Source organism: Sphaeramia orbicularis, chromosome 4, assembly GCF_902148855.1.
Source record: "Sphaeramia orbicularis chromosome 4, fSphaOr1.1, whole genome shotgun sequence".
NCBI classification, from domain to species: domain Eukaryota; kingdom Metazoa; phylum Chordata; class Actinopteri; order Kurtiformes; family Apogonidae; genus Sphaeramia; species Sphaeramia orbicularis.
Window position 1 is genome coordinate 52,017,331 of NC_043960.1, and position 27,494 is coordinate 52,044,824.

A 27,494-nucleotide genomic window follows, 5' to 3' on the forward strand; every position below is an offset into this window, starting at 1 on the left:
TTACACCAAGTTTGTCATGAACAGGCCTCCTCATTTGAGTTTTACCCTGAAGCTTTCATCTAATTGCAGCCACACAGTGTTAATGCCCGAGGTGGAGGTGGTTTCATTGCACTTATATTAGTCATCTGTTAACGTCATGACTTATGTGGTAACACCAATGCAGACTTAAGCCAAATGAAAATCAAAGGAAATCATATATTTTAATCAGAAGACAGACTATTGTTTAGATTTCTCTTTAGTACATTTACTGCATGTGTTTAATTTGATTTAATAACATGTCAGTACACCTTAATTACTGTGGCACAAGTCTCAAACTAGACAGATTTAATGAAAATAAGGAGTAATATAAGTATCAGTGTAAAACGTTAGACTGATGCTATCCTGTGAAAATTTTACTACTCAACTGTTTTAGCAAAATGCACTAAAAGTGTCAAAAGTGCTGCTGTTTTTCTGCCACTGTGTTGCTCTATACTCTAAGATTAGAGAAGATGTTTAAATGTCATCATAGACATACGACTGTCATAGCATACATTAATGTCAACAGGATTTACATTTTTTAACAGCTCACTCCTCATCCTAAACCCTGACCACTCACATATTTTATGTGCAAAACGTTAATCTACAATGTGAATTTTGTAAGTCTTGAAAAAGTCTAATGTTGATCAGAGCGGAAAAATGCATCTACCAGGTTCTGTGATTTAACTGGACACTGCTTCTCTCTATAGCTGCTACAAGAAAAGCTGTCAGTCAAAAGATGGTGTAGCCTGAACATTTCCCAAAGCATTTTTGATCCTTTGTCCCATTTTATCCCATATATTGAGACAATATCCCATTCTTTTTAGTTCAGTTCAGTGAGTTAGATTAGATCAAAGGCTAGTTTAATTCTAAATGTACCACAGATTTTACTGGTAGTGAACACAAGAAAATGTATATTTCCATGTGTTTTAATTCACTGCTGTTGTGTGAATACTGGCGTCAGTGATGGTTTATTTTGAAATTTCAGGAGGACACAATGGACAAAAAAGCTGAAAAGTCCTAGATTTGTTGATTACTTTGTTCATTTTGTTGATTTAGCGCAGACAGTTCATTTAGTATAAATCACAAATGAATCAGTCTTGATTCTTACTGAACGGTATTGTTTCTGCTTTGAACAACAGGAGAAAATGACAAGTCGTATGAGGTAGATCCGACTGAGGAGTCAAATACACCCGTGTTTTTGATCAGTGATATTGTGGATGTTTATATCATCCAAGTTATTCTGGCAAATGCTCATTGTGCCATATTTGGCATGTTGGTTTCAGGGCTACAGTTGTAATGATTAACTGATTAATCAACTTGAATCAAGGTTCCACAGTTGTGTTTCACACAGATGTTTTTTGTGACACACATGATGCCAGGATCAACACAGTTGTATGTTAGTTCTGTGTTCAGTTGTTAGTCAGCTGGATCCAAATGTGTTGAAGACTACAGGGCACAGATTGTTTGCAGATGTCATTGGACTATGTATACGTAGGTAAATGTAGTTTACCACCACCACAGTGAGCATGTGAGAGCAAATGAATAATGGATCAATAATATAAAGCATTTTGGGTGCCTTGAAAAGTACTATAGAAATGTAATCTGTAACTTTATATGTATGCATGTATATATATATTAGGGCTGTCAAAATTAATGCGTTAATGCAGATTAATCCATCATCATGATTAATCTGATTAACCCATCTGCAGCAGAATGACCCTGAACGTCTCTGCCAATGCATTTGGGTCAGTTTGTCCTAGAGTTCCCGTTGCGCATGCTCATGTGGGCAGTTGCTCTGGTAGTGACAGGCAGCAGAACCAACCTATAAAGATGGAAGATGCTGAACAGCACATTGGTCCTCTAGATGGAAATATGAGGACAAAAAACCCCAAGATGGAACAGTTATTTCAAGTTGTTTTGTTGAAACTGCTGAAGGTGTTTAATAAACATGTTAAGTGCATATATATTTCTTTGATTCTTGAGTCTGTTTTCTCTTGCAAAATGAAATGCAATTAATATAGATTAAAAATGAATGATATTTAATGGTGATTAATTAAAATTAATCCAATCTTTGGTGACATAATCAGTGGATATATTAAGATTAACAGCCCTTATATTAACAACAAGGTCCGGATTCACTGCAGTTATCTGTAAAGATGCCAAAGAACTGTCATTCATTACTATTAAATTAGTTTTGATTCATTTGACTCATTAACATTATTTAAACTTTCTTTAATAATCACATTGATAATATACTGTCTAGTATTGTACAAACTGCTGTTCTAATTTGTGTCTTACTAGGGTGTTTAATATGTATATTTGGTGTGTGTGTAGATAGATAGATAGAGAGAGAGAGAGCAAGAGAGAGAAAATGTGGGGTGGGAAGGCAACAGTGGTGCCAGTGATCGGGGCACTAGGGGCAGTGACCCCCAAGCTGAGTGGATGGCTCCAGGAGACACCAGGAACAACATCAGAGATCTGTGTCCAAAAGAGCACAGTCCCAGGAACAGCTATGATCCTGCACAGAACCAGGCCCAGACTGGCTAATCGGGAGGACCGGGACAATTCCCGGTAGGCCGGTATAATATTTAGGCTGCAAGGGCCGGAGTTCACTTTGTATTTATATTTAATATTTTATTTATTTATTTTGGGAGGGGCGGTGTTCAGTCATAGCACTGGGTTGATCATGTAAGCCGCAACCGCTGTTCCTGGGCCGCCACCCCCTCTACTAGCAAGCTGTTGTTTTTCTTCCTTTTTTTTGCAGATGCACCTTGGCATAATATGTCCTTGCATACGGTTAGCAGCTCTATACTGTAGAAAGCAGATCCAGCAGCAGACACCAGCCATGAGCCCACAAGTCCAGAGTGGGCAGGTAGGACTGCTTATAGAGGGTAGATTATTAGAATAAATAGGCTACAATGAAGAGTATGGTGTAGGCCTGTTCAGTATGAAAGGTGCTCTGAGATGCAAGATGATTCAGCACTACATGAACTAAACTGACACCAAGGCTTTGCAAAATAGAAGATTTGTGCTTAGAATTCTGACCATTTTTAAAATGTGATTTAGTGTCAGAAGCAGAGCCAGGAGCCAGTAGTGATGAGGGGATTGCTCCTGTCAGGATGGAAGGAAAAGGTGAGCTGTTGGAACAGACTGTGTGAACAAGCATTAGTTCCAGTAAAACCACTTTCTATACCCAAACCATAGTCCTGACCTATTTTATTTTTATCATTAAAAGTGAGACAGTAAATACACAAAGTCCACAAATGAAAGGCAATAGCATAAAGTAATATCAAATAAGCCTGCATATTTTGCCAGTGTAAATATCTTAATTGGTTAAGTAAGTCAAAATGTCTGTAGATATTATTTTTTATTGTGATACAGGTGCAGGCGAGTCTAGGGAAACTGGAGGAAGTGTGAAAGGGAGAGCAGAGTCTACTGATGACAGAGGAGCAGCTCAGCAGCACAACCCTGAACCACTAGTCACAAAGGAGAAAGATGAAGAGGAGTCTGTTGTTAGCTTTGATTACTTTGCTCGCCCTCAGTCACAGGATATACATACATTTTTTTCTTATCATCCTCGTCAAACCCCTAATATCACTATAGCAAAAGTTTTCAATAGCAAAGATGGAACAAACCGCAAGTGGCTGACTTACTGTGAAAAAAATCAGTCTCTCTACTGCTCTGTTTGTCTCAGGCTTTGCAGAACCGTGTGTAGACCTAACATGTAAGGTTATAATTACATGATTTTAATAATAATTGGTCGTGATCTAAAGTGGGCCGGTCTAAGGTATGAAACTCCAGGGCTGAAAATGAGTCTCAGTCCGGTCCTGCACAGAACCCTCAGGTCTGTGGTAGATGACCGGCGAGAACACAGTTTTTAATGTCCTCCTGAGACCCAGCAATGCAGTTTTGTCCTCTGTAGGGAACAAGATTTCCACAGTTTTACTTAATGAGTATTTTGTTGTGTACATTTCACAAATTTGTTGAATTTTGACAGCTACCATGACCCATGTGTGGAACTGGGTCAAGGAATCCTGTTTACAGCTTAATACAAAGAAAACAGTCTGCATGGTGTTCACCAAAAAGCCAACTGAACTGAAACAGTCGAACATCTTTCTTGATGGGGTGGAACTGGATTTGGTCAGTGAGTTCAAGTACCTCGGATTAACCTTAGACCCAACATTAACATTTAAACAACACATAAAGCGACTGAAGAAGACAGTAAATTTTAATGTACAAAATTTTAAACAAGTCAGACCCTTCTTGACCCTACATGCTGCTAAGATGTTTTTACACTCCATGATTTTCTCTCATATTGAATACTGCATAACTTCCTGGTCACTTGCTGCTGGCACATTACTCAAACCTTTAGAATCACTTTTTTAAAAAGCCATAAAAATATTTGATAAAAAACCATTTAATTTTCACCATTGCATTGTTTTAGATAAATATAAATTTCTTAATTTTAATAATTTTGTGAATTTTAAAAATGCTTGCCTGATATTTAAAGTCTTGCATGGACTTGCCCCTCCTCCCTTGACAGATTTTATCAAATCCCGCTCTGTCAGTGGGATGGTCACCAGGGCCACAACTCAAGGAGGCTGTGAGGTGCCACGCAGGCGTACTACTTTTGGACAAACTGCACTTTCAGTCACTGGGACTAAATATTGGAACAGTTTACCGCTCAACATAAGAGACTCACAATCATATGCCTCCTTCAAATCACAACTTAAACATTGGATGAAGGAAAACCAAGCCTGTGACCATAAGTAGATCATCCTCACTGTGTTGTCCTGTGTGTTTTTAGGATGTTTTGCATTTCTGTCTACTGTCTTTTTATGATGTCTTTTACAATATTTTGCCTTTTTGTCAATTGTCTTTCTTGTCACCTGCCTAGGGACTACAGATGGAAATTAGCACTGCTGCTACAATCTGGCATATTTACAGCTACAATTGTTGTAGATGTTCATTAATATGCACTGTCCCTATTAAATAAATTAAACAAATAAATAAATAAATACATTATATTATAATGTAAAAAAGGCAAAATGTGTACTTACTTCAGGAGGATATTTCTATATATAAATACGAATATTTATACTTTTATACAGTTGTTATTGTTATTATTTCTATATAGATTTTCTATAAATCCTTTTTGTTATTTTTTCAGTTGGTTCTTGAATAAAGGACAAGTTGTTTGTCACTTTCAGACATGTCTTTTTCGCATTTTCTTATTTAATTCGCCTATTCAAATAATCGTTTACGCGAACCGAGGAAAATAATCGATCGATTAATTGATTATAGCAGGAATCGATAGCCGTAGCTCTAGTCAGGTCTATGTATGGGAGCACCTCCTGTTCGTCCGTGGTCCCCTGTGCGCGTCCCCTGGCTGTGGGTGGTGAGGGGCGGGCCTGGTGGTGCGGTCGAACCGGTGGAATTCGCATGTGTGACACGCCCTCGCGTCACCACCGGAGCCTCAAAGTGAGACGCTCAACTTCCCGTCTTCAGTGTGTGCTCTGTCTGCGCTGCTGTCACCTCCGCCCCTCTGTCCAGACTCATACACAGATTTGCGGAAAAACTCAGGACGAGAAAAGATGATTACAGAAAAGTCCACTCGGAATATTGCGCAACTTTTCGTCCACTGACGCACCGGACCTTACAACAGGTAAGTGCACCTGGGCGCGCGTCTGGGACAACTTTTAGTGCCTTTTTTAAAATTATAATTATTATTATTTATTTTATTTTTTTTAAATTTTGCCTAGAGTAGGTCCTTCTGTCTCTGATATTCTATATTTGTATTTGTGAGCCACATGTGCAGCCTGTCCCACTGTGGGAATTTCTCCTCCCTTATCTTCTATTGTTGTCCTCAGTGAGACAGGTAGGAGGGACAAGAGCGGTTTGTAAGAAGGATCTCAAGTAAAGGAAGAAAGCAACCTCTGTACTAAATGTCACCGTTCTGGTTTTGTAGCATATGTTTAATATGGTTTTTACAAAGGCTGACCAAATTCAAACAAGACAACAAGACTATGTTAGTGTGGGACAATGTGGGACAAAGTGGGACTTTGTAGAGGTAGAGACTAGGTGCATTTGTCTCCTCTGATCAACTTCACATGACCTCAGAGTCCTGCTAGAGAAATGGAAAAAAAAAAAAACAAAGTTCAGAAAGAAACACAATTGGACTGATTGTATGGATTTTAGCTTCACTCAGATAAAAAAAATGGTGTTAAATCAACATAAATGAACAAAATACTCATTAATGTAGACCAAAATAAACAAAATAATCTCCTCATATGAACCTTATGGTTGGTCGTTGTCACATCCTCTACCTTGGACAGACGTACACAGCCTGACCAAAAGTCCCACACAGTATTTCATTGGACCGCCTTTAACTTTGAGTACAGGACACTTTTATGGCAGCGTTTATGCCATATTTTTACCTGATGTATTTTAGTTTATGCTCAAGTGTTGCAAGAAATGACCCAAAGTTTATTTCCATCCATAGCTGCATCGATTTGGCCAAGATGTTATATTGATGATTGTCGAGTCAGACCACTGTGTAAAGGTTCAGGTCTGGACTCTGCAGTTCAGGTCTGGATTCTGCAGTTCAGATCTGGATTCTGTGGTTCAGGTCTGGACTCTGCGGTTCAGGTCTGGACTCTGCGGTTCAGGTCTGGACTCTGTGGTTCAGGTCTGGACTCTGCGGTTCAGGTCTGGACTCTATGGTTCAGATCTGGACTCTGTGGTTCAGGTCTGGATTCTGCAGTTCAGATCTGGACTCTGCGGTTCAGGTCTGGACTCTGTGATTCAGGTCTGGACTCTATGGTTCAGATCTGGACTCTGTGGTTCAGGTCTGGATTCTGCAGTTCAGATCTGGACTCTGTGGTTCAGGTCTGGACTCTGCGGTTTAGGTCAGGACTGTGTGGTGTCCAGTCCATGTGGTCTCATTCTCCTGAATCACTCACAGTTTGATGAATGATAGTATTATTGTCTAATCTTTATGCTCTCTATCAACTGGTCATACTGGTATGGTTTGGGAATATTACACCACATGACCACACACTCCTGATCAGAACAGTAAAATCGGCATCAAAAATCCTTGGAGCACCATTATTACCATCACTACAGGACATCTACACAAACCGCAGCAGAAAAAAGGCACTGGGCATCATACAGGACACAAGTCATCCCCCACACAGACTCTTTTATTATCTACCGTCAGGAAAACGTTTACAAAGTATCAAAACCCGGACTACTCGCTTCAGAGACAGTGTTTTTTTCCTCAGGCAACAGCTAGAAGGAGGTAGCTGGGAACCTGCAGCCTGACTTTCAGTTTTTATAATTGTATTTATTTATTTAGTGTTTTTATATTACAATAGGAGGGCTAGTGCTATTTATTGTTAAGTATTTTTTATTGTTGCTGTGATTGTTATTGTGATTTATTTATTTATTTTTCAATATTGGGCAGAGAGAGAACCAGAGCACACCGTGTTTCATTTCCATGGTACTTGTACCCTAAACGCACATGACAAATAAACTTGAAACTTGAAATCTCTCCTAAAAGAGTGAGCATATCTGGCCTTGAAAAATGATTAGTGTGAACTAATTTAGTATATCAGAGCATTAAAGTTTAAGCTTTTCATCAGTCTTATCTTCCAATTCTACTTTTGGTACTATTAAAATCTCAGCACAGATTTAGTTTGTGCTCTGGTGCAATATTTTACAGTGAGGGTCTGCTGGTCCAAAACGCTTCATTTCTTCATTCTTATGAATTTTTCTGCATTATTGTTTGCCTTTTGTGTACTAGTTTACAGTGGACATGTTCCATTTGTGTGATACAGGAGTTCTTCAAAACTTCATAAAGTACATTTGGTGTCTTCTTCATGCTCAGACCTACATAAATGGTACATATTGAACCATGGGTTTCAAATGTAAATGAAAAGTATGTGATTCTAAAAAAGAGTACATCATTTATTTAACCTCTTAAAATCCTTGTTACCTCCGCCAGGAGGTATTGTGATCACTTTGCTTTATTTGTTTGTTTGTTTGTTAGCAGGATAACTCAAGAAGTCATAGGTGGATTCTCATGAAATTTTTTAGGAAATGTGGATACTGGCACAAGGAACAAATGATTAAATTTTGGTGGTGATCGGGGGGGCAGGGCAGATCTGTCTTGGTGGAGGTCTGTGCTCTCCGAGTGCTTTTCTTGTTGGAATTGAAACCTCTTTTCCAAGAGTGACCTGGTAGAACAGAACCAACAACTTACCATACAATATCAAGGTGTTTTATAGATGATAAAAACATCAAGGACTAATTTAGGGGAAAAAACTATTCCCATGCAATGTTGGAAGCAATCGCATTACATTTTTTCTATCCCTATAATGGATTGGATTAATATAGCATTTTTTTCCCAGGTGTTCCACTGAATCCATTTGTCATTGACTCCACATTCACACACCGGTGGTGTTAACCCATAAAGATCCAAACATTTACCATCGAACCAGATCGTCTACTGATCTAAACTGTTTGATACCTGTTGATCCACTAATCCTATCTATACATGTGAATAATTGGTATAAAATACAGTTTGTCATCTTTTCATGGTCATCAGATATGACCCATTTGGACGTTCAGAGACTATGTAGTTACCATGGAAACACTATCATCTTCTACAACATTAATTCACCAGTAAAACCCATGGAGTTGGATCAATGACAGTGGAAGGACACACCTGGTTTTCGTTCAATCGATGAAAAAGTTGGCACGGCGGTGCAATGGTTAGCACTGGTGCCTCACAGCAAGAGGGTCCTGGGTTCGATTCCAACACCAGTCGATGGGAGTGGTATCTTTCTGTGCGGAGTTTGCATGTTCTCCACATGTCTGCGTGGGTTCTCTCCGGGTACTCCAGCTTCCTCCCACCATCCAAACACATGCATGGATAGGTTAATTGGTTAATCTAAATTGTCCATAGGTGTGGATGTGAGAGTGATTTTTTTGTCTCTATATGTTCAGCCCTGCGATGAACTGGCGACTTGTCCAGGGTGAACCCCGCCTTTACCCTTATGTAGCTGGGATAGGCTCCAGTGACCCCCGTGACCCTAGTGAGGATAAAGCAGGTTCAGAAAATGAATGAATGATGAAAAAGTCACTTTTTCTTGAGTTTTCTGTTTCTGATATAATAACCCTCAACTTTAAATCTGAGGTTTTATGAACAGCTACGGGATCAGTGATGTTAAATATACAAAAATATCTGATTTTCACTGGAAAAAAGCAGAATACAGAGCAAATTATATAATAAAAGGTGATAAATCACATAAGAAAGGTTAGATAGAGAGAAAAATTCATTTTGAAACTGTCATAAAAGTAGCACTGGGTCTGTATGGGTTGAACTCCATCTGTAACTGCGTCCATGCCAACGACCCCTCTGAGCACCACCAAACATTCAGACCCCAGAGGGAGTGACGGTGGAGGTAAGGTGGATAAGTGTCCAAGGACACAACAGCACATGACTGGGATGGATGACCTGCTCTACCTCCTGAGCCACAGCCGTCCTTTAATACATACTTATATTCCCCTTAAGTAAAGCCAACCTGATTCCACTGACTGACTATCCCCTTTTTCTAGTGTTATTGAAGACTTGAAGACTCTGACGTGAAAGCCTGTATTGTTGTTTGTCTAAAACAAATAAAAAATAAAGTCACATTGACAGTTTTCTCTTGTGTCCATTTAGACTATTAATGTAGAGTGAAAATTTAAAATGTGAAACTGAAGAAAATGAAGATAAAAACTAAACAATCAAACCAATGCATAAATAACTAACCTAAGTAACTGGTCCAGAGTGTCTCTTTTTGGTCACTTCACTTGGTCCCCCAGCCTGGATAAAGGAGGACATTTGGAAATGGGACACTAAAAAAAAACAAAGATAGATAGATAGATAGATAGATAGATAGATAGATAGATAGATAGATAGATAGATAGATAGATAGATAGATAGATAGATAGATAGATAGATAGATAGATAGATAGATAGATAGATAGATAGATAGATAGATAGATAGATAGATAGATAGATTTTATTGTCTGTCACAAGTGACAGAAATTCTTCTTTGACAGGCTTGTATACAGCAACACACTAAAAACACAAACATTTAAACAAAACCCATAAAAACAGCACTCAGGTGTAGTTTTGTAGTTCTAAACATATTTAGAAACTTTTTATTCTCACTTTTTGTCTCAAACACAATGTTGTTCCTCTGTCCTACATTGTTCATTACAATTATATGAACATTTCTAATTATGCAAATTAGATGATGTCATTTTGTAACTTCTAGAAACTTTTAGGACAGAAAATTGATACTTTCACTACTGAAGAGTTGGAAACACCGAGGAAAATCTACATCTGACTGAAAGACTGAACTGAACTCGACCCAGACATCAGTAACACACATTCTGTTTTAATCAGAGCTTCTGTGTCTTTGTGAATCTCTTTTTGTAGACTAAACGTGTACAATGGCCTATCAGGACCCAGCGTGTCACTACAATGAGTCCATGGGATTCTTCTACAATAAAAGCGGGGCTGTGGATAAATGGGACCGGACCCAGCTCATCCTGGTCCAGGTGGTGGGCTCTCTCTTCTGCTGCTTCATCCTGCTGTCCAATGCCATGGTCATCGCTGCCGTCATCACCAACAAGAGGTTCCACTACCCCTTCTACTACCTCCTCGCCAACTTGGCAGCATCAGACTTCCTGGCGGGGATTGCGTATGTGTACTTGATGTTTAACACCGGTGAGCTTTCACGGCAGCTCACAGTTAAGGGATACTTTATTCGTCAGGGCCTCCTGGATGTGAGTCTGTCGGCATCGCTAGCCAACTTGCTTGTCATCGCCCTGGAACGCTACATATCTGTCATGAACTGGAAAGTCCACAGCAACCTGACCAAGAGGAGGGTGACGCTGCTGATCGTGCTGGTGTGGGCCATCTCCATCTTTATGGGAGCCGTGCCCAGTCTGGGCTGGAACTGCATCTGTAACCTGGAGGACTGCTCCCAGCTGGCGCCCATCTTCAGCAGGAGCTACGTGGTGTTCTGGTCAGCGTCCAACCTGCTGCTCTTCCTCATCATGGTGGCCATCTACATGAGGATCTACACCTATGTCAAGAGGAAGACGTCGGTACTCACTCCGCACACCAGCGGATCCATCAACAGGAAGAGGACGCCCATCAAACTCATCAAGACCGTCATGGTTGTGCTCGGTAGGTGTTCACAGTTTTCAGATTTCAGAATCAGAGTCAGAATTCTTTATCAATCCTAGGGGAAATTGTTGTGTGTTACAGTTTTTGTACAAATATACATATAAAAAAAAAAAAAGTAGCGGGAAATAAATGATCAATACCACAAAATGTTATATGTATTAAAAAATTAACAGCTCTAAATATACTCACACTAACACACACACACACCCTCTATTAAACATAAGCAGAACAGCAGTTTGTACAATATACACTAGACAAATATTATCAATATGACAAGTAAAAGAAATGTACATGAATAAGCAAAAATATTGTTGCATATAATTATGTGGTTTCAAAGAACTATCTCTGTTTATCTTTTTTATTACTTTTCAGTTTTCTTTCCATTTGCTTTTCTTTTCAATTTTAATACCAGCTTTGTCCGCATAACTGTCATTTTAAAGTTCAGTATATCTGTCTAGAAGGCAAAGGCAACTACAAAGCAGTGCAAACGCTCAGACAGATAATGGGCTCTATGCACAGCCCCACTACTTCCTGAACTTCAGGCAGCTCCTTTATTTCCTGTCTTTCATTATTGGGCACACTGATTAATCCAGGTGTGTGTGACCACAGTAGTCACAGCAAGGAGTAGCAGACACACCTGGATTAATCAGTGTGTCCAATAATGAAAGACAGGAAATAAAGGAGCTACCTGAAGTTCAGGAAGTAGTGGGGCTGTGCATAGAGCCCATTGTTTCTGAAGAAAGATCATATTATTGGATGCAGCCGACAGTGGCTTTACTCTGTATTGAAGTTTTGTTTTATTTATTTATTTTTTTTCAACTTTGTTTTCAATTTTTTTTTTTTTTATTGCATCATTTGTTTTACGTTGTTGTTGTCTTGGTGCGAGTTTCACAACATTTTTGTTATGCATTCTATACGTATTTCACAGTGTTTTCATTTTTTGTCTTTTATAACATTTTGATACTTGCTACATTCTTTATGCCATTTTCATCTGGATTTTTAAAATGATTTTAAATAAGAGATTTTGCCCTCGTATGACTTTTACATAATTTTTGTGTTATGTCGTCTTGCAATTTTTTAAATTCATTTTTGCATTTTCTTTCCTCCTTTTCATTGTGTCAGCTTTGTCTTCATTTTTGTATTTCTGCACTTTTCGAATGTTTTTGTCTTGTTTTGAATTGTACAATTTTTGTTCCATTTTTTTCATGGCTGTTTCACCTTCTTTTTTTGTCTTCTTAAATTTGTGTTGTCTTTTACACATTTTCTTTGTGGCTGGACTTTCTTTTACATCTTGTTAGTTTCTTACGTAGATTTCGTTTTGTTCTGTGTTGCTAAAACAAGATTGATCTCATGAAATGGCGTTGTAAGTCATGCCAGTCCTTATGGCATTTGGCGTGCTATTTTTGACCTTTGGTGTGTTATTCAGCGCCATTTAATTGCGTGTCACTTTACGCCAAGATCTCCGGTTCACATTACCTTAACCGCTAAACCTCAGTGCGTGGTATTTGATGCATCGATTCAGGTTGGACAGGGGGCTAATAACGCGTAAAGCTCATAATGCATACAGATAACACACCAATTAAAAGTGGCATGTATATTTACATGTCATGATATCACATTGGCTAAAACAGTCCTGTTAGACAGCCATGTGCTCTTACAACTAGAACCTCTAGTTCAATATAATTTGTTTTGTCAAAAACCCTCTGCTTCACTACATCTCTTTATTTTGGATTAAATCAAAGCCACTGAATTACCAGAATGGGACAATAAAGGAGTGATATTTTGCTTTTTTAAATGGAATTATGCATTTTAAAACATTTCCCTGTGTTCTACATAAACTGTACATGCTCTGCTTGGGTATGAATTCTTCATTAATTCAACTCCACAGGTCCATCTTTAACCTTATTTCTGAGTAATGACACCAGAAAGGTGATTTTGAGCGCTGGCCCTTTAAATGCACATGAGCCACTTCAGGCCCCGCCCCCTCCAGGTTACGCAGTCTGTCCTGTTCAGCCACTTATGTTTTGTTAATACAACCAGCAACTGAACATTTTAGGTAATAATCTGGAAGTTTGGACATATTTTCAGTATGGACTACAACTGCTGCTGCTGATAAACAATTATGTCATACTCTGAGAAATATTCGTTGGAAGTTTTGACCTTATATGTACAAATGTCATGACGTAGCTAGTTAGAAAATGGAACAAATTAAGAAGGAATTGAAACAGGTTGTAGAAATCCACTCAATTTTTGCCCAAATGAAAGATAGTTTTGCAGCACCTGCAGGATTCAAATTCAAACTGTATGAACTATTAGGGTCCAAATACACAAATAAATGAACCACAGACTAATACAAATGGGTTTAGCTAAATATGACCCCTTTAAATGAATGTCTAAAAAGTTATTGTATAAAGTAGTTTCCATATATTGCATTGTTTTTATGAGTTAAATATATTCACAGTACTATGCAAAAGTCCTAGTCTAACGTTAGGTTTGCTGGTTGAGTAAAGTTCTAATGACCACACATATGCATTTCTCAGTTTCTGTATTAAAATACAGCAATAATAATACAATACAGTACAATCTGGATATATGGAAAGTATGAACAACAGTAAAAACAAAAGTTTCAGGGAAAAAAAGCTTCTATAAACCAAAGTGGTTGCATATAGTGTGATTTCCTTTTGTACTTAACATGTCTTTAAGCCTTTTGTTCAGACAATATAAAGATTTATTTCATGAATTTTCTGATGTTTTATACCAGGTTTCATTCAACACGTCAGGTTGTGCTGCTTCTCATCATGGGGTCAGAGGTCATATTTAATAGTGACTTCAACCTTTATAACTCATTTAGTTTAGTTTTTTTTGTGTCTTTTAAGGCCGTGCACATATTTCCTGTATTTTCCTGTTGTATGTGAAGAAAAGATGAGAAAAGAAATATGTTTAATCTTTTCAACCCTGCTAAAACAACAAAGCTAAAGGTGGCCTAAGAGTTTTGCACAGTCCAGTATGTAAACCTTGCAAACAATGAGAGATGTGGAAGGAAGTAAAACTATGTCAGCAAAGTGGCCTTTGATATTATTGAATAGATTTAAACCTCTTAAATGGTGATAAAAATGTGCTTAGATTATTGAGTTAAATCTTAAGTAAATCCTGCAACATTTTACCAATGGTTTCAGTAAATCTAAAATTTGATTATAACAAAAAAGAAAAAAAAAAAAAATCTAAAGTATGATCGTAATAGTGTTTTTCCCACGGGTGATAATCTGTATTGTATTTCACATTCTCCCACAAAAGGAAGGTGAAAGTAGTTTATGTGAACACCTGTCTGTCTTTATGCAGTTGGTCGCAAAGTCCAGGAACTTTACTGAGTTGTTGCTGAACATGCAGAAAATAATCTAGCTTTTCCTGATACAAAGTAGAACCATAAGCGTATGAACATAAACTGCTTTCCTGCTTTAAACAGACAAAGGACAGTGTTTCTAACGTAATATGCAGTATTGTCTTTTTTCCCTTCTGTATGTGAAGTAAATGTATTTGTTCTATTTTAGCTTTTTGCTCATTGGCCTTAGCTATGCATACCTATGCAGCAATAGGGTGGAAAAATACGACTTAAAAATATGAGGCGCATGTATTCTGTGTACTGTTACAAAAATCCAAAAGATGCAAGTTAAATATATAAAACAGAAACACAAGAGAAGATATCAGTGCAGTAGAATTGCTTAATAAATTCAGATATTTTTTTCATCAGGTAACTTTATTGGTCACCTGTCGGTAAAAGAACATACCTGAACCTTTGTTTGACTTGTGTATTTCCACCATAGATGAAGGATTTCATTATCCTTGACTGGATCTTTTTATTCAGGATTTGCAACAGAATACCTCATTAAAGTGTACCTGTACTGGTCATGTTTACGACATAAACTGTGCTTTGTGTTTCACTTATAAGTAAGAGAGGCGTAAATTCAGTAAAAACTCATCATAAATGCACCACACTGGACCTTTTTATTATGTGAATTAGGGGTGGCGGCAGAATCTATGGGGAGCAGCCATTGTTGGCTGTAAGTGACGTACCTGTCGTTGATTCCAGGTGATCAGTTCAAGTAAACAAGCAGCAGTCAGTGAGACAGATTGAGTTAAAGTAAGTGTTGGTGCTTGTTGTTTGTGCAGCTGTAAGCTTTACACTCCGCCATTGTCCTAGAGACACGACCCAGCACTGACTGCTAATGTGTCATCTTAGACTGGTGTCTGCTGCACAGGGTCAGTGACCACTCCATCTCAGTCCAGCTAACTGAATAGTACAACCAGTCTAGGTCAGCACCGGTGCTGGAACAGCCCATGAAGGAGGAAACATGTGTCTGACCATGTCTGACTGACGGAACAGTGATTTAGTACTCTACAACGTGTACTTGACAACAGGGTATAACGTAAGTTACCCAACAGAACCACTAGGATTATACATGGTCTCTGGATCACAGATCGTGATTTTTTTTTTTTTTTTTTTACCTCAAAAGATTGTCATATGATCCCAAATTGTCCAGACCTAGTCTATGAGTACATTTCCTAAGCAGAGGTTACAACTGTTATGATCCTGTTACATCATATTACATCTTTTACATCATTTTCCTTTCATGACATTGTTTGTCTCATGTGCCATCATGGACTTCATCTTGTGTCATTTTCATTTGGTTTTGTCTTTTATGTCTTTTTCATTTTGTCACATTTTGTTGCACTTTTTATGTTATTTTCTTCTTGTTGCATCTCATTGTACAATTATTGTGTCTTATACTACAGTTTAAAACTACTAATAACATCTGGTTTCAAAGTACACAAATCATCCTTTAAACAAAAGAGAAAAAAAAGATGATTTGACATTTATTTTTGGTCATATCACCCAGTCCTATTCTCAAAGATTTAGAATTAGGCAGATCACATATAAAACAACTCTGCAGATTAACTTCATCTGAATGTGTGTTTTTGAGATGCTCTTCATACACTCGTCTAGAAGAAGACAAGAGGGGGGTTGTCAAACTCATTTTAGCTCAGGGGCTACATTCAGCCCAATTTGATCTTCAGTGGGCCGAACCAGTAAAATAATAGCGTAATAGCCTATAAATAATGACAACTCCAAATTTTTCACTTTGTTTTAGTGCAAAAAATAACATTAAATTACAAAAATGTTTACATTTGCAAATTATACAAACAAAAAAGATGTGAATAACCTGAAAAAACTTCTTGAAATTTCTTGAGAAAAATAATTTTAATAATATTGTTCTGCTTCAACTTATTATTTGTACATGTGCAATATGAACCAGATCAACAAAGGCACAAAACATTTAGTAACAGGCAGAATATTATTAAAACTCCACTTGACTTTCATATATTTGTTCGGGTTGTTCAAGTTTTATTCTTAAAGGATAGTTTGTTAATGTGGATATTTTCATAATTTAATGGAGTTTTTTGCACCAAAACAAAGAGAAAAAATTGGAGTTGTCATTATTTCTAAGCATAATGTAATATATAATGGATTTTTTTTTTTTTCACATTAAACTAAGGAGAAAATTTGGAGCCATTACTTATAGGTTATTATGATATTATTTTACTTGAGATCACACTGGTCTGTATGTGGACCCTGAACTAAAATGAGTTCAACTCCCTTGATTGTTAATATCTTCAGTGTAATTTTTGCACTTTCATCTTGCGGGCCAGACTGGACCCTTTGCTGGGCCGGTTTTGGCCCTTAGGCCTCATGTTTGACACCCCTGGACTAGAGGTTATCATGATTTTAAGCAGCTGCCATGCAGGATAACAGGCTGCCATTGTTCTTTGTGTGCCTGGGCGCTGTGCTTGCCTGGCCACATGGCTGAATATGTATCTGAGGAGCTGTGCTGTGCCTTCTGCCTCTGTACACACTTTATTCCAGACTGCTGTGTAATTATCTCTTCCTGCAAGGATACCGCTGCTCAGCCTGTGTGGAGGAGCATCCACCACATTGGCCTTCAATGAACGTCCCCTCCTCTCCACCCATCCCAAAAAAAAGAGAAAGAGAAAAGGAAGAAGAACCTATACTTGAGGACTTTCTGAATTGCTTTCAGATGCAGAGTTCCCACTGTGCAGCTAAGGGTCAGCTTTAGTTTACATTGCCATGAGTTTTTAATCAACAACCCAAAGAAGAGGCAGAATTTAACTGTTCAATGTATGACCTCTCCGTTGCCTAAACAATAACTCATATTTAAGGAAATAAAAACAAAAACAGGAAGGAAATATCAAGAATGACAAGGGACTCAGCTCCATGGACTGACTGTAGACTTGACGAGACAAGACGCCCATTAACTAACGTGTTCCAAGTGAAATGTAATCCACTCAGCGGCACCGGCAACTGGACAAACCAGTTCAGAGACGCAAATAATGCAACACATTGCTCTGTTATAACCAGAGTGACATGAAAAAGCTCAGCTTTGGTTGTCCACAAAGACCTATTCCTTGAGGGTGGGGAGCTGCAATAGAATAAAAAGCATACATGTGGGTCAACCTGCAATTCAATGTAATTAAATATTTGAACATAATATCTTACTGTCAGGTTAGGTCTGAAATGTGTCTTGCATCTCAACACACGTTACAGTCACACAATACAATATTTAAGGCCCTTCAATGTGCATTTGATTAGACTTCATGTTTAATTTTACTTGAAGAATAAATATGTATATAAGTGCTTCTATCATGGCTCCGGGTAGGTACCACTGATGTCCTCTGTCTTTGCATTAAGTAACAAGTGTTTAGAGAACGCAAACCTCCGTCAAGCACCCCGAACAGTGTGCATGCGTGGATCGACTATTTCTTTTTAAATTAAACAGTTTCAAGGTTGTTTCATACAGCAGAAAAAGTTGAAGCTTGGTACCAGTCATGTGTATGTCAAATTCTACTAAATTCCTATCAATATTTGTTGAGTTATTATGAAAATGTGTTGTAAATGGGATTTTCAATGTTAAATGGAAATATCCACAGAGTCCACATTCCACAGTGGATGTGGACAATTTTGTGCCAGATACAAGATATTGTTATAAGCTACGGGTGGATCAAATTGGAGGCTAATTGGCGTCGTTTTTAATTTTTTATGAATTTTTGAAAACTGCTCAATGATGAGAGATAAGAAAATTTGAGATTTTGTGACCTTGCTGTGACCTTGAACTTTGGCCTACTAGGCCCAAAATTTAATGGGTTGGTCCCAGGGCCTAGGCCTATCTGTGGGTACAATTTGGTAAAGATGGTTGTAATAGTTTTCCCATAAAGTTGCTAATAAACAAACAAACAAACGCTCAAAGCAAAGTGATCACAATACCTCCTGGCGGAGGTAATTATCTTCCCAAAGGAAAGTTGCAATTCAAATAATGAGTTTTTTTAATCCTGTGTTTTGTCTAGTTAAATAATTAATCATCAGTATAGATTAGTGTAATATGACTGCGAAAATAGGTATTAGGAGAAAATATCTGTGTATATACATATGCCATAAATCTGTCACACTGATAATTGTTGTAAATGACTTAACATGTTTTTGGATTACACAAGAACAAATATTTCCTGAGAACTAAGAATGTTTAAACATACGTGGTCAAAAGTCAATACATCTATATTGGGGTAAATTTTACCAGGTGGAGGTTATTGGTATAAATGCTCATATTTTTTTAACTTGGATTCATCTTGTAAACTCAGTTATTAGGAGAAGTCAAAAACAAGGGAAGTTGAGTGTTTTAATTGAAACCTAACAATGTACTACTACTACTACTACTACTACTACTACTACTACTACTACTACTACTACTACTACTACTACTACTACTAATAATAATAATAATAATAATCATGATAATGATAATAATGATAATAATGATAATGTGATAATGAAAAATAGGTTTGGACGGGTTTTACCTGTTGGCAGTTCTGGTAAAGTAATGAATACTGTTTTTTAAATAACTATTCACATTTATTATTATTATTATTTATGTATTATTTACTTTATTTGTACAATTTTAAACATAAATATTAATTTAAATGTCAATGTCACGTAACCAAAGAGCTTAGGAGCAAAGAAGTAAAACTCTGGTACCTTTTTACCTCCACCAGGAGGTATTGTGATCACTTTGCTTTGTGTGCATGCGCGTGTGTTTGTTTGCAAGCCCCCCACCCCACCCCCACCCCCAATCACCACCAAAATGAAATTCTTTCTTCCTTTTGCCAGTATCAACATTTCCTAAAAATTTCATCCAAATCTGTCCGTAACTTTTTGAGTTATCTTGCTAACAAACAAACAAACAAACACACAAGGGAGGCAGATCTGTCTTGGCGGAGGTCTGCGCTCTCTGAGTGCTTTTCTTGTTGGTAACTGTTTTCAGTCCAATGTGACAGAAGTGTAGCATGGAATAAACCAGTGTTGGGGAAGCTACTGTGCAAGCATAGCTTGTAAAACTACAAGTAGTTCAGCATGGCAGTAGTTCAAACAAACTACATTTGTTCTCCTGGAGAAATGTAGTTTGTAAAACTACAGCTAGAAAAAGTAGTTTTAGGAGCTACTTTTTTTCTTACACAGCTCAGAAGTGAAAATGGGTCGAGTCTGAAGAAGCATCGACATCCACTGTCATGTATTCATTTAAATATGGCCATGGTTGGGACTGCACGTTGCTATTGGGGGTGGGGCTAGCGGGAGATTTGTCCATGGTGGTGACAACAACACAACGTTAGTAATGATTACACATCTGCGACGCATTCGAGTGCTGCCAGGGCAAGCCAATCAGAGGCAGCGTTGGCTGTGATGTCATGATATGATCATGGCTTCAAAGATGTTCAGGATGAAAGAAAAAGGGACTGTCTGTGTTCATTGGTGATATCCAGTGTATATTACAAAAAATAAATTTAAAAAACCCTTAATTTAATGTTGTTGCCCAAAATTGTAGTTTGCAAATTGAGTTAAACTACAAAAAAAATTACCCAAAAAGTACTTGAACTACTTGACATGGCACAAAATGTGAATGTAGTTTAACTACCAGCAAGTTATAGCAAAATGTAGTTCAACTACATGTAGTTTAAGTCTCCCTAACACTGGAATAAACTATTAGGTTTCACTTCTTACCAGTACAACTTTCTTTGCAATAGCAAGAGGAAAGAGTCAAAAAATGGGATGAAACTGCTTTTTGAAAACCATGTTTTAAAGTGATATAGAAGTACCTCTGCAGTGGAACCAGATATTAAAGTTCAGTTCTTATCAGTCTAAGATCTGTGGCATAAATACCTGAATCAAACCTTTGTTGTGTACTTTAGATACCAAGGACCCTATTTGTTGAGGGGTGTTTAACTTTAAATAATACAAAATGCAGGTTTTGACTTTGTTTTCATTCTAAATGTGCTTTTTAAAAACTGTTTGCTTATAAATGACTGTCTCAGGAAAAATGACATGTTTGAAATATGTGCGTTTTGAAACATGTACCCAGTTTATTCCTTTTCTTGGATAAAATGGGAAAAAAAGTTATTTTTTTATGCAGAACATGTAACTGTTCCTGCCGGTGGATTTCCATTTCAGTTTGAGTTCACTGTGCATCAAAAGGAGGTGGAAATTTTCACCAATGTGCAAAAATGTTTTCATGTGAAAACACATTTAACATATTTCAGTAGCATTTACACCACACAGAGTAGAATCAGTAGAATAGAGGTCCTCATCACCCGCACCCCCCCACCCTCACTCCATTCATTTGTGAACTGTACAGACCAGCTTTTGTTGTTCACAGATGTATTGAAGCTGAGGAGATGCTAGTATAGACAAGTTGCTGCTTGTTGTTTCCTAAGTACCTCCATTTTGTGCCCAAACTTGTTTTAAGCGTTTGTGTCCTGTGACTTAAACATATTACTTACCAAACACAAATATTACACACTACAGTGGATTCGTGATTCAGGTACTGACCTGCTAAATTCAGCAGAATGCCAAGTTATCAGGCTTGAAAGGTGAATAATGCTGTTATTTCACAACTTTACATGCCCGGTGTTTCATAATAGAGGAATTGGCAAATGCTTTTATCTGATCTAAAAAGAAAGAAGCTTTTAAGAAGTCTGGAAGGAGGCAATAAGCAGTGTTTTCTATAAGATTGAGACTTATACAAATACTGTATATTCTCTTCAATTAATTTTGTAAATTTGTAATATCATCATCATCATCATCATTATATTTTCTGATGTTATGAACAGTTGTGACCAGTTTTGTTGCTTCATTTTTTATTTTTTATTTTTTAAATAAAGACTTTTCTGTATGTTTCTGATGTACAGTGAAGAATTGAATTAGTTTAAAGCATTTTATAATTTTCAAAGTGTTTTATTTCCAACTAAATTGCATTTAAGAAAAGAATCTTTTTGTGCCACTGTCAAAACTTTTGGCTGTGACTGTAGTCACAAATTTATGAGGAAAAAATGCTCTGAGTTTATAGTGTTTTGTGTTTTTCTGTTTAGAGCCAAAGTCTGGAAAAAGTATGAATGGTGGTTAATGGTTAGAAACAAGTAAGTCTTTGATTCCCTTTGAATTGTCCCACTATTTCCACACATGTTTGTCAATTTAAAAGATAATTTTACAATAAAGAAAGCCACTGTTTGTCCTAAAGTAACATTCAGTTTAGTGTGGAAAAAGCTCAGTGGGACACACATCACCCGTACCCAAATCAGAATAGTCGTTACCTCAACATATTTTACCTCATTCTTAAAGAGTGAGGTGAAGAAATATTAAAGAAGATGAAAATCATTATGTTGAAGGTGCAGAGACGTCTTCAGACTCTGAACAGATTGTGGAGTGAGACAATGATAATGACACACTCTAAAATAGATTTGGCCCATTTATTCTGGTAACATATTATTCTGTTAGAAAAGCAACTGATTACTTGACTTTTGAGAAAACAAAAATACAAGTTAAAAAGGTCTTACTATGAAAAAAAAAAATCTTAATTTGAAAATCCTTGTTTAACTAACAGTGAATTCTGTCGACTTAACTTCAGTGATAGTTCATGAGAGTGGGCGGAGTCAAACCAGCAGCATCATGTTTTGTTGACATATTGGCCAAATGCATCACAGACAAATTGACAGGTGCCTTTTTCGGTTGTGAATTTATCATCGCTCTTTTGCAACTCATTTTGAATCTGGGAATACATTTTAAAACGCACATTACCCATTTGTTTTGTTTAATAAATTGCCTCATCTGTATGCATTTCCATTGTATGCAATTATGGAAGCAAAAAAGATTTTCATGATGAAAACAAATTTCAAAACACTTTCAGTGGTGTTTTGGTCAGCTTTTAAATGATTAGGTGAGATAACCACTTGAAAAGAAATAAAAAAATTAAACCTCTAGAAATAAAGGTAGAAGGTTATGCCTTACTCTTAAACAGGACCCGGTGGTGCAGTGGTTAGTACAGACGCATCACAGCAAGAAGGTCCTGAGTTTGAGTCCAACTCCAGCTGTGATTGGTCAGGTCAAATCACAGATGTCAATCAACCAAACTAGAAAACTGGTGTCTACACTGATGACATGTTTTAAGTTCAAACAACTGTCCTAAGAGTTCAACTAACAAATCTGTGTTCAAACAACAAAGACATACACACATATACATATTTCATTGAGAGAACGTCACATTTGACGTACAAATTTAAGGCAGCCCTTTCACCCACATTTTGAAGTTATAACAATACATTTATTTTACAGTGCTGTGACTTTCAGGTGTAGTCATTCTGTTTCTGTATTTTCACAGTGTGTTACTAACAGTTTTACCACAAACTGTAACTTTAACTGTAAAATTATCTGTTAAACTGACAAATATTGTGTAAATGATGGCATAATTAAAAAAGGATAAAAAAAAAAACAAACAAAAAAACAAAACAAAAGCAACTTGTGTCTCATCGTTGGGTATAATACTGTTTTTGTTTTGTTTTTTCTCCAAAACAAAGGTCCCACGGGACACGACTGACAGTGGCAGACCTTCAGTTCTCCATACTGGACAGTTTAGGTTGTTCTGTTGTGAATTCCACAGAGTGTTTTTATTTTCTATTGACTGTTTGCGGATGTGTCCTTGAAAAGCCTGCAAAAAAGCAAAAGTTCTTTCTTGTGGTGATTGCAGATGTATTCCTGGGGGGATTCACTCTTGTTGCATCTTGAATGGTGTCGTTGGTCACGTCCTGGGTGAATCAGAGGGATAGTGTTGAGTTTGTTTTCCTGGTGTTTGTGGAGGTTGGTTTTATTGGGGTGAATATAGGAGAAGGTGTGTGTCATCATCTGGTGTGTTCAGAGTACATGGTCCTCTTCATCCCAGGGCCGTCTTAATAGATGGGGCTAATAGGCACTTGCCCGTGGGCCCCACAAGCATAGGGGCCCCATGCTAATCTGGGTATGTTAACCCTTTAATGCACCTTGTATCATATATGATACGTACCAATCAAAGGTGTATAGTTATTTCACTAATTGCTAATTTAAGTTCTTTTCTGCTTTTTTCCAATTATTTTTACATTTTTGTTTGTTTGAACTCAAAATTTTCCATTAGTTTTTATAAAGATTGGTTTTATTTTGTACTAGAAATTTTCAATTTTTTATTTTTTTTACAGACTTTTTTGTGCTACAATTAAAAAAAAAAAAAAAAAAAAAAAAAAAATTTGTAGAGATTTTTTTTTATTTTTTATTTTGTATTTGAATTTTTACAGAAAAATAATTTCTGACAATTTGAAATCTGTATTCCCAAATGTTGAAATTACACTCATAGTCTTATGTGTGTGGTGGTGTTCAACTGAACAGGAGAACATTCTTTTTCAAGACTGAAACTTATTAAAAAAATCAGGTTTGTAGCACAGTGGGGCAGCATCGTCTGAACCATCTTTCACTGATGTGCATGAAAAATAACATCCTGAAGACCACTGACTTAAAGCTAATAATAAATCCTGTGAGTAGTTGTCGTAGGGGCCCCAGTACACTGCTTTGCCCGGGGGCCCATAACGCTGTTAAGAAGGCCCTGTTTCATCCCATTCTGACCAATCAGAGAAGCAGTGGACAATTCCTCTGCAGGAATAGCACAGAACATCCTTCATTTTTGGTCTGATAACTGAGAGATTCATTTTAGTTTAGTTTTGTTTTCTTTTTTTTTTTCCTGAGGTGATGGAAAAATATACTTCCCCAGGAGATGAATGAAGTTTCTCTGTATCTGTAGTAGTTTCTGTACTGAACAAAAAAATGTTATTGGTGATGCAAATCCTGATCTCACACTTCATCTTTATACTGACTTTATATTCTTTTTTTATATCAAACATGGCATTCTGACTTTAATCTCAGACAATGTCTTTTTGTGCACATTTTGGCTGCATAATCAAGGAGCATGACCCCCCCCCCCCGCCCATTATTTTACCACTTAAGAATTACAATCGCAAATACTTTATGAATATGGGAAATTATTGGTAGCAGCATACACAGAACAAAGAGAAGCCAAAGGTCAAAATATTAGTTATATATTAAATGATATAACGCAATACACAGGGCAATGACTTAAAATAATATATTAACTATAAACTGCAGACAGATTGTTTTAATCTCCAGGAATATCTGAAATTTTTTTGGTTCATTTTTGACTTTCATTTATTCAAATATAACATCCTCGTCCTTCTTTATCTGTTTTTTTTTTTTTTTTTTTTTTAATAAAATGGCCCAAATATGAGTTCATAAACGTCAATAATTGCCCACCTATTACTGTCTTTGAGTGTTTTCAGTGTTCAGCCCTGTTTTTTGTTTAGTGAAGTCAGTAGATTCATGAATAATGCTACTTTCCAGGCAACCCATGACTCGTGTATTTCCAACCTTCTACCGGTGAAAATGCACTGGAATTGCAGTCAAACCCGTGACTTCCCACCTGTGAACTCGTACTAGATCGATGTACTCCCGGTTCTGAGCTTTGATGTCACATAGCCCATGAAACAACAATGATGGCCCCCATGGATACAGTGTTTATGCATATTGTTTATTAAAACAAGGTATTGCTCTGACGTTATTTATCCACAAATGTTCTGCATAATCAGCAGCTACTGTAGTGTTAGCTAGTTTTCAGTCCATTGAGTGCATTAATAAATTAATACCAAATACGTATCCAAATATACAAATAACATAACATAAAAGGTAGAACAGCTTCTCTTGCCTTATGCGCCGTTTTTACTCCTCTGTTTCCCTCAAATAAACAAAGAACAAGCACCTTTGGTGATAGAAATGATTGTAAATGAGCATAACGTACGGTCCACCATGCTGGTTTGTTTACATCTAGCTACCACTATTCCTTGCGCTCAGGCAGTTTGGTGTGACTTGCCTGGAACGCTACAGTCATGAGTCATAGTTTGAAGTCGTGACTTGCGGGCTCAAAGTCACTGGTTATTTTCTCACTCGAATGTGCACAAAGAAACGATGCATGTGAAAATAACTGTATCTTCTGTGCTGTATTTTCTTCTGAAGGGGCCTTTGTTTTCTGCTGGACCCCCGGCCTGGTGGTCCTCCTGGTGGACGGCCTCTGCACCTCCTGTAAAGTGATGAAACTCAAACGCTGGCTGCTGCTCCTGGCCGTGCTCAACTCCGTCATGAACCCCTGCATCTACTCCTACAAGGACGATGAAATGTGGACGACCATCAAGAACCTCATACGCTGCATCGGCAACGGCACCCGAAGGCAACGCTCCACCAAGGCGAACGCCAGACCCCTCAGCTCGGGTCAGGATACAGGCACCAGTCAGCCCCCGTCAGAGGAGACCAAAAATGAGGACCAGGACATACTCAAGACATGAAATGCAAATTGGACAATGTGTGTTTGACTGGATGAACCTCATGAAGGTACAGTTTGGAGCTGACTTGAAAGAAGAGGCAGGCGCTGCTCACGGAAGTTGCATCTGTTGTCCACAGATAAGAGTGGGAAATTGAATCCAGGTTAGATGGAGATAAAAGACACTCATGCACTACACACTTCACCAAATGGACGTGATTTTTCAGACATTTAATACCTGAGTTACCTGTTCTGATCGGGGTTTTTTTTCCTCCTCATTACATCACTGTGGGTTATTTAACCATGGATTACACCATGCTCCACTGGTTCAAAACAGCAAAAAGTGTCACAAGAAATAAATTCTTTGAAGCTTGTTATCTGATATTAGACACAGACATGTTGAGGCTGTTCTTCAGACTGTGCAGTGTTTCCTGTGGTCGCACACCACAGATACCCTTTTTATCTTAATGACCGTGATACTGTTGGATATAATGTTGATTTTAGGAATTGTTTCTCCGTGGTTAAATGTATCTACAAATGCTATCATGTGGGCCTTGAAGACCCACAGTAAGTGATGTTCCAAAGGTTGACTGACTGTTAGTGGCGGACATAATAAAGACAGTGAGTGAGGGTAGGATAAGGTGGATAGATATGCAGCTATCATGTTCCATTTGGCCAAAACTTTTGACATTGCAAAGACATTATACATGTCAAAAATCAAATATGTTTCACTTTATTAAAGACTGGATAAATCTTGAACTGAACATCTAAGTCATATATTTAATCAATAAATGTGGAACTAGGGCTGCACAGTTAATCAAACTATTAGCTGCAGTATCAGCAATTCTGTAATTGCATTTTTTTAAGTTCTTGTTTTTTTAATGCTAATTTAAGTTTGTATGTTTGACTTGACTTTAATAAATGAGTAAAAATGGAGTGCATATTGTCTTTATAGCCGAACAAGTGGACTCAAATTGCATTATGATTTTTTCCACCACATCGTGCAGCCCTATGAGGATCCAAATGTCTAACTACAACTGCAAAAAATCTAGAGAAGGGAAGTTTTATCTTTTGTGCCGGTATCTTCCCTTTAAGTCAGGTGTTGCATTAGAAGCTTATTAATACGAACTTCTGCAGCAACAGATAGTGTGTAAAATCTGTGCTCTGCACTGGTTAATTGGTTTATGTCTAGTTCCAATAGCTCTAATTTGACAACTTGTCCACAAAGGCTGAATCCCAATTCACCCCTTGGCCCCTCCCCCTTACCCCTCCCCCTCAATATTTGCATGTACACGTGAAGGGGTAGTGTTGTCACGATTCTCGATTAGAAGGAGAGGAAGGGCTAATAGCCCTCAAAACGGAGATATTTCAGGACCACACTATGAATGGAGGAGTAGGAGAAATTTCCCATAATTCTGTTTGAATCATTG

General features: G+C 37.5%; 1 protein-coding gene across 1 annotated transcript; it reads left to right on the top strand.

Moving 5' to 3' along the window:
• The first annotated feature begins 5,527 nt into the window (after window positions 1-5,527).
• Window positions 5,528-27,000, top strand: lpar3 (lysophosphatidic acid receptor 3). The gene is made up of 3 exons (XM_030133271.1): window positions 5,528-5,683; window positions 10,511-11,266; window positions 25,764-27,000. Exons 2-3 carry the CDS (start codon window positions 10,525-10,527, stop codon window positions 26,087-26,089), a joined length of 1,068 nt encoding a protein of 355 aa, XP_029989131.1. The 5' UTR covers window positions 5,528-5,683; window positions 10,511-10,524; the 3' UTR covers window positions 26,090-27,000.
• The last annotated feature ends 494 nt before the right edge of the window (window positions 27,001-27,494 follow it).